Source organism: Rutidosis leptorrhynchoides, chromosome 4 (genome assembly GCF_046630445.1).
Source record: "Rutidosis leptorrhynchoides isolate AG116_Rl617_1_P2 chromosome 4, CSIRO_AGI_Rlap_v1, whole genome shotgun sequence".
NCBI classification, from domain to species: domain Eukaryota; kingdom Viridiplantae; phylum Streptophyta; class Magnoliopsida; order Asterales; family Asteraceae; genus Rutidosis; species Rutidosis leptorrhynchoides.
Genome location: NC_092336.1, coordinates 314,291,760 through 314,300,767, shown reverse-complemented (window position 1 = coordinate 314,300,767; position 9,008 = coordinate 314,291,760). Strand labels below are relative to the sequence as shown.

At 36.0% G+C, this 9,008-nt stretch overlaps 1 protein-coding gene across 1 annotated transcript; it reads right to left on the bottom strand.

Annotated features, from left to right (window-relative positions):
* Window positions 1–3,087: 3,087 nt before the first annotated feature.
* Window positions 3,088–4,465, bottom strand: LOC139841701 (uncharacterized). Its single transcript, XM_071831905.1, has 3 exons — window positions 3,990–4,465; window positions 3,550–3,940; window positions 3,088–3,462 (listed from the first exon to the last, which is right to left on the bottom strand). The coding sequence occupies exons 1-3, from the start codon at window positions 4,463–4,465 to the stop codon at window positions 3,088–3,090; spliced, it is 1,242 nt and encodes a 413-aa protein (XP_071688006.1).
* Between the last annotated feature and the right edge of the window lie 4,543 nt (window positions 4,466–9,008).

The following is a 9,008-nucleotide window of genomic DNA, read 5'->3' as shown; positions in this document are numbered from 1 at the left end:
AACCTCTTACAGTTATCGCATCTGGTATACAAACGTGAACCATTGGCTGGTCTGTAGCTATAGTTCGAACGGCAGCTGCAGCCTCTATATTATTATTATTATTTTTTACGAGAAAGGAACGTAATGAAACAAGAAAGATGATGATTTGTATCTTAGTCACTTATCAACTTAAACTAATGAAGACAGCTAATAGACAACTAGATATGTTAGTGGAGTATGAGTTTATGGTAGGGTCTCTAAAGAATCGAATCCTAGAAAGATAGGTTAATAAATTGGAGTTTAACAGAAACCCTTTGTAAATGAAACTAAAACGTGTTTTGGACTGAGAAAAGGATTGGGCCGAAAATCTTGTTGTGGAAACATGGGCCTATTGGGTCGAGTTTTGTATGGACCACTACTCTGCGATTGTTAACGGTTTAATAAAATTAGAATCCTAGTTCTATAAGAAAATTGACCTTGGTCGAATGGTTCAGAGTGTATGGGAGTGAACAGGAGGTCGTGGGTTCGAGTCCCGTCTTGGGCAGGTGTATTCTTTTTAATACCACAAAGGTATACTTTAATGTCAATACTATTAAAAAAACTATCATTTTATTTTTATCAAAACTATCATTATTATTATTATTATTAGGATTGTTATTATTTTTATTATTAATATTATCATTTTTTTATTTAAAGTTGATATTATTATTAATTTATGAATATTATAAACTATTATTACCATTATTATTACAACAACTATTCTCTATTTAAAATATAATTATTATATGTAATTTAAATTTAACTACGGGTTTAAATATTAATAGTGTTATAAAATAAATATATAAGATATGACTGAAAATATAATATATATAAATATATAATGTAGATAAATTTTAATTAGAATTTAATCAAATCACTACAACACTAATTATTTAAAAGCTATATAATTAATAGTTGAAACTATTTAATTTCCATTACATGTATTAATATATATAAATGAATATAGGTTCGTGAATCCGAGGCCAACCTTATACGTGTTCAATGATGTTATATGTATTTTTACTACAAAATACATTTGGTGAGTATATAGATCCCTTTTAATCTCTAAATATTTTTGGGCTGAGAATACATGCGCTGTTTTTATAAATGATTTACGTTATGGACACAAGTGATCAAAAATAAATTCTACGTTGAGTTGTACCACTGGCATACTTCCCTGTAGCTTGGTAACTATTATTTACAGCGGTATTGTAAACGCGAATCCTGTTGATAGATCTATCGGGCCTGACAACCCCAACCGGACTGGACGACCAGTATTCAACGGTTGCACAGTACTTCGTTTCGTGACTATACTTGGTACAGTGTAGTAAGATTTCATAATAAAGGGAATATGCGACGTGATTAAATGTTAAGTATGGTTACCAAGTGCTCAACCACTTAGAATATTTTTATTTAAATGTTTACATATGAAATCTTGTGGTCCATAGTTATAACGCTGCTAGCATCAAACCTATATATCTCACCAACTTTATGTTGACTTTTTAAAGCATGTTATTCCCAGGTACGAATTAAGTCTTCCGCTGTGCATTTGCCCATATTAAAGACCTTACTTGGAGTCGATCATCGCAATGGGACCAGATATTGACGACTTCATCCAGATGGATTGGGTCGGGTCGTCTCACTATGTTCAAATGGCAACCAAGGAAAAATGGTATCTGCATAAAATTGATATGCTAACTCGGTCTGAAATGTCCTTAACTCAATCTGAAACATCGTTGAAGGAACAACTGGAGTTAAGCAAGGGTGAGACCAGGCGTCTGATGGAAGGTATTCCAAAAATTGTGAAGAATGCCTTCACTTCTGAGAAATTAACTAAGTCGTTCAACAAATTTATAACTGTTGCTCTAGACGCTGACCGGATACGGTTTCTTGAGAGATTAAAAAATGATATACCTGATTTTCCAAAGTCATTGCCCTAATCTCTTATATCTCAACTAAAGCCAAATGCAGAAGATAGACTTAAAGTGCTTGGTGATGAATTAGAACATCTGTCTTTTCCTGAATTAGAGAATTAGTGTAATAATGCTGTTACATCGGTAGACGATGTTCTAAATTTGAAGTTATAATCTGTATTGCTTGTGTTATCTGTTAATTATATAATGTATATAAATGTTTTTTACTTTGCTGATAATTTGTCAAAGCTTTATATGTTTGATTGGAACAATCAAAATTATGACTAGTCATATACTGTTTGCATAATTTTTACGTCATGACGGTCGTAGATACACTCTATTGTCTGGATGTTCAGTGGATTTCTACGTTTATCCACTGCCATTTCAACCTTTTGTTTCTGATTGAACTTCTGCCACCGAGGAAAAAACTTCTCTTTTGTGGGCAGGGATGTCACACTGTATTGTGACATCTGATATAAAATCCTTGGCCGGATAAAAATCATGAATAGTATGTCATAAGAAATATTTCTGAATTCTTATTTCTTTAAAGAAATTTTTACATTTATGATTGCATCTCATGTTCTAAATAGTTGATCAAGCTATTCGAACATGCAATACTACGCATAAAATTTCTTTAAATTCATTGCATTCCATGTTCGTGGAATTTCTTCTCCGGAGGGCGCCGAGAGGGTATATGACCCATTAGGATGTGCCTTTGTAATTTTAGATGGGCCTTCCCATTGTGGCCCTAGTTTCCCTTGTTTTTCTTGCCTACTCACCTCATTATCACGTAACACCAAATCCCCCTCTTTAAATTGCACATATCTGACCCGCTTATTATAATATTTTGCCATTTTCTGTTTTGCATCCGCTTGATGGATGGCGGCCATGATTCGCCTTTCTTCCAATAAATTCAAGTTTTCACGTAAAATGGATGAATTATTTTATGTATCGAATGCCAAAATCCTTTGTGTTGGTACACGGATTTCAGCTGGTATCACTGCCTCAGTGCCATATACCAAACTGAATGATGTTTCACCCGTGCTTCATTTTGGCGTTGTGCGGTGAGCCCACAATACATATGGCACTTCATCTACCCACTTAGTCTGACTCAAACCCAAACTAGCCTTTATGCCGGCTACAATTTCTTTATTTGTCACTTCGACCTGCCCATTGGCCTGTGGGTGCGGACTGAGGTAAATGTTTGTTTGATATTTAGTTCTTCACACCAACTTCTGAATGGGTTATCTACAAAATGTTTTCCATTGTCACTGACAATTTCATTCGGTAATCCATATCTGCACACGATATCGCTCCATACGAATTTCTTGATATTTTCACCAGTTATTTTAGCTAATACCTTCGCCTCAACCCACTTACTGAAGAAATCAATTGCAACAACCAAAAATTTTGCATTTCCTACACTTCTTGGGAAGGGGCCTACTATGTCAATTGCCCATTTACAAAATGTCCATGCCGATGATACTGAAATTAAATCATACTTGGGTAAACGCTGTACGGTTCCATGCCGCTGGCAGGCATCACATGTCTTAATTACGTCTGTTGTATCTTTGTAAATTGACTACCAATAATACCCTTGTCGCATAATCCGTCCAACTATAGTTCTATAACCGGAATGCTGTGCACATAATCCCTCATGCATTTCCTTGACTACATCAATTGCTTGATGTGGTGTTAAACACCTTAAATTTGGTCCACTGAAGGATTTTCTATAAAGTATTCCATTTTCCAGGACATAAAGTGGTGCACTAACTCTTATCCGTCTTGCCTCCATGGCATCTATTGCCAATGTTCCGTCCTGCAAATATTTCACATAGGGGGTTATCCAACATGATTCCTTTTCTTCAACTGTTGCAACCACTATCTTTTCATCAACCGATTTATCTTTTAAAACCTCCACCAAAACTTTCTTGTGCAAATGATCAAATGTTAATGTTGCTAATTTGCTCAAAACATCCATCTGCCTTCTTGTTTTTATTTCTTGGTATCTGCACGACCTCTAAGGTCTCAAAATGTTTTGATATTTTCTCAACTAACTGCAAATATTGTTTCATAGAGGCGTCTTTGGCTTCAAACGCTCCATTAACCTGTTGTGCTACAATTTGAGAATCGAAATATGCACGCAAATGTTTTATTCCCATTTCGGACGCTATGCGGAGGCCGGAAAGAAATGCTTCATATTCTGCTTCATTATTTGATGCATAGAAACAAAACTGCAATGCATATGTGTGTTCCTCACCTTCTAGACTGGTAAGTACTAACCCTGCACCAACACCTTCCTCACTTGATGCACCATCATTGTGCAACTCCCAAACATGATTACTAGCTGTAACGTTTGGCGGATGATCGACCTTTTCTGTTGTTTCTAATAAAAAATCTGCCAAAATTTGACCTTTGACTGCATGTCGAGGCGAAAAATTTATTTCATATTCTCCCAATTCAATTGCCCATTTTGCTAGTCGTCCTGATGACTCTGGATTTCTCAAAATATGTTTTATCGGTTGGTCTGTCATTAACCGGATTGAATGTGCCTAAAAATATCACCTGAGTCGCCTAGCTGTGTGTGTTAAAGCATACACCAATTTTTCAATTGGTGGATAGTTGACTTCACTCTGCTACAATACTTTACTGACAAAGTATATAGGCATTTGTATTCCCTTTCGTTCTGCGATCAAGACCGAACTGATGGCCTCTGCGGACGCAGCCAAATACAAAATTAACGTTTCTCCTTCTATCGGTGCAGTTAAAGTAGGTAATTCTTTCAAGAGTTGCTTAATATCCTGAAAAGCTTTTTCTGCTTCCTCTGTCCACTTAAAATCTTTTTTGTTCAAACAACTTTTTAAAACCTTCATATTTAACGATCGATCTGCTGCTCTTGATAAAAACCTTGTTAAAGCTGCTAATCGTCCATTCAGGCTTTGAACTTCTTTTTTTTGTTTTAGGAGATATCATATTTTCAATTGCTTGAATCTTTTTTGGATTAGCCTTGATTCCTCTCTCTGTAACAATATAACCTAAGAATTTACCTTCTTCTACACCAAAATTACATTTCTTAGGATTCAATTTCATATTGACCTTTCGTAATGATTCAACCGTTTCAAGAGTATCTCTGAGCATGCTGTCTTCTGTATGGCTCTTGATGACAATGTCATCAACATAAGCTTCTACATTTTTACCTATTTGATCTTTAAATGCTTTATCAATTACGCGCTGGTAAGTTGCCCCTGCATTCTTTAATCCGAAAGGCATCATTATATAGCAGAAAATTCCATCTGGTGTGTGGAATGCTGTTTTATCTTGATCACGCATTGCCATTGGGATTTGATGATATCCCTTGAATGCATTTAAAAAGGATTTAAACTGATACCCACTTACAGACTCTACTTTCCAATCAATTTCTGGTAAAGGATAATTGTCTTTTGGACATGCTTTATTTAAATCTGTGAAGTCTACACACATCCTCCATGAATTATCTGGCTTTCTTACCATAACCGGGTTTGCCACCCATGTCTGGTATTTTACTTCCCTCAATATTCCAGCATCCACCAATTTTTTAACTTCTTCTTTGAGAAATTTTGTTCGATCTGGAGCCATGCTTCTTTTCTTCTGACACACTGGTGGAATATTAGGATTCACACCAAGCTTATGTTCAGCTACATGACGTGGTACTCCAGTCATATCAGAATCTTGCCATGCAAAAACATCCAAATTTGTGGCTAAGATTTTGTAAAGCTTTTCCTTTGTTTCTTTTGCTATTGTGTTTCCAATTATGATTTTCTGATCTGGAAACTCTGGATTTGGTGAGATTAACCCATCTTCATGAATGATTGGGTTAACAGCTGTTCTGTTTATTTGTACACATTCTATTGGTCTTCTTCGTTCAGCGTACAGCGTGGCGATGCCAGCCGGTGTGGGGAATAACATATTCATAAGAAATATCATTTTTCCAGAATATGAACTTCCAATTCAAAGCTTAACACCGCGGGCTGTCTTGGGTTAGTTAATTAAAAACTATGATAAACTTTGATTTTTCATCATTCCATGTACCGTTGACATCACAGCTCCGAATGCCATCATGGCTGATCGTCCTAAAATGACATTATACTGCGAATTTGCTTTTACAACCAAAAATTCAATATGGGCAGTTCTTTTAAATGGCGTTTTTCCCAATACAACTTCTAAAACCACGCTTCCTTCTGACCATGACGGATCATTAGCAAAACTTGCTAAGGGAACAAATGTGTCCTTTAGCTTTTCCTTAACTCTGTCCGGTAGCTGTATAAAACAATGTTCATACATGATATCTGCTCCTGCTCTGGTATCGGTATATATTCCTCCAACAACACAATTTTCTATTCGAGCTTCAATCACTACAGGAGCGTCAGATGGATTTGTGTTAAACATGAAAGGAAAAGCAATCATTTCCTGTTTCCAATCTTCTAACGTTTCTACTTTTCTTTGCTGTCCTCCTTACCATGAATGTATCATGTTTGTTTAGATGGGTGTTATCTGACAGTTACGCCTTTTGGTGCTGTTGAAAATTTAGTGGTTCTTTAGAACGGGTGGCGCCATCTGTTAGTACGATTTTCCGTATAGCGGCTGTAAGGTACTAGTACAGAATATTAGCTGCTCAGCGTGTGGCGTATACTGTTGATTGTTGTTTGCCCTCGAGAAATAATCTCTGCAGACCCGGAATACAGATATAAGATCTGTGGGGTGGCCTCAATCAATCTGTGGATCAGTCTGTAATGATCCGTCTAGCGCACTGCAGCTAAGCAGCTAATTTTATTTTAGAGTGAAAAAGAACTGTGTGAGAGAGAAAGTGTACTTCTCTCTGACTGAAGTTCAGATCAGAATCATGTCAAATGTGGTGACCCAGGGGGTCTATTTATAGGCGTAGAATGTCCAAAATTTACGGGATACAGGTGTCAATCACTGAATGGTTCTGTTACGTGAAGTATCCGGAATTTCGGTGACGTGTGCTGATGTGGCTGCGTGCCGTTCACGCGCTGAGTTAAAGGGCTTATGCATAGAATCTTCCTGCAGGGCTTACGCTTAACGCTGGGCGGCCTGCTGAACGCTGGGCGGTAAACTTCTAAAACTGTCAAATTTCATTATGTCTTGTGCTCTTTGATCGAGTTTTCTGTATAAAATGATGTTTTTATGCGTGTATCTCCTAGGATACACCATTAGGGACCTTTAAAACGCATTATAGTTTTGCAACAACGTTTTTCGTTGTTTATTTTGAGTGAAAACGAGAAGATCGGACAAAAAGGGACCTTTTAAACGTGTTATAGTTTTAAAACAACGTTTTTGTTTGTTTATTTTGAGTGAAAACGAGAAGATCGGAAAAAAGGACCTTTTAAACAAGTTATAGTTTTGCAACAACGTTTTTCGTTGTTTATTTTGAGTGAAAACGAGATGATCGGACAAAAAGGGACCTTTCAAACGCGTTATAGTTTTGCAACAACGTTTTTCGTTGTTTATTTTGAGTGAAAACGAGAAGATCGGACAAAAAGGGACCTTTTAAACGCGTTGTACTTTTGCAACAACGTTTTTCGTTGTTTATTTTGAGTGAAAACAAGAAGATCGGACAAAAAGGGACCTTTCAAACGCGTTGTAGTTTTGTAACAACGTTTTTCGTTGTTTATTTTGAGTGAAAACGAGAAGATCGGACAAAAAAAGACCTTTTAAACGCGTTATAGTTTTGCAACTACATTTTTCGTTTTATTTTAAGTGAAAACGAGAAGATCGGACAAAAAGGGACCTTTTAACCGCGTTATAGTTTTGCAACAACGTTTTTTGTTGTTTATTTTGAGTGAAATCGAGAAGATCGGACAAAAAGGGACCTTTTAAACAAGTTATAGTTTTACAACAACGTTTTTCGTTGTTTATTTTGAGTGAAAACGAGAAGATCGGACAAAAAGGGACCTTTTAAACGCGTTATAGTTTTGCAACAACGTTTTTCGTTTTTTATTTTGAGTGAAAACGAGAAAATCGGACAAAAAGGGACCTTTTAAACGCGTTATAGTTTTAAAACAACGTTTTTTGTTGTTTATTTTGAGTGAAAACGAGAAGATCGGAAAAAGGACCTTTTAAATAAGTTATAGTTTTGCAACAACGTTTTTCGTTGTTTATTTTGAGTGAAAACGAGAAGATCGGACAAAAAGGTTCCTTTTAAACGCGTTTTAGTTTTGCAACAACTTTTTTCGTTGTTTATTTTGAGTGAAAACGAGAACATCGGACAAAAAGGGACCTTTCAAACACGTTATAGTTTTGCAACAATGTTTTTCGTTGTTTATTTTGAGTGAAAACGAGAAGATCGGACAAAAAGGGACCTTTTAAACGCGTTGTACTTTTGAAACAACGTTTTTTGTTGTTTATTTTGAGTGAAAACGAGAAGATCGGACAAAAAGGGACCTTTCAAACGCGTTGTAGTTTTGCAACAACGTTTTTCGTTGTTTATTTTGAGTGAAAACGAGAAGATCGGACAAAAAAAGACCTTTTAAACGCGTTATAGTTTTGCAACAACAATTTTCGTTGTTTATTTTGAGTGAAAACGAGAAGATCGGACAAAAAGGGATCTTTTAACCGCGTTATAGTTTTGCAACAACGTTTTTTGTTGTTTATTTTGAGTGAAATCGAGAAGATCGGACAAAAGGGACCTTTTAAACAAGTTATAGTTTTACAACAACATTTTTCGTTGTTTATTTTGAGTGAAAACGAGAAGATCGGACAAAAAGGGACCTTTTAAACGCGTTATAGTTTTGCAACAACGTTTTTCGTTGTTTATTTTGAGTGAAAACGAGAAGATCGGACAAAAAGGGACCTTTCAAACGCGTTGTAGTTTTGCAACAATGTTTTTCGTTGTTTATTTTGAGTGAAAACGAGAAGATTCGAAAAAGGGACCTTTTAAACGCGTTATAGTTTTGCAACAACGTTTTTCGTTGTTTATTTTGAGTGAAAACGAGAAGATCGGACAAAAAGGGACCTTACAAACGCGTTATAGATTTGCAGCAACATTTTTCATTGTTTATTTTGAGTGAAAATGAGAAG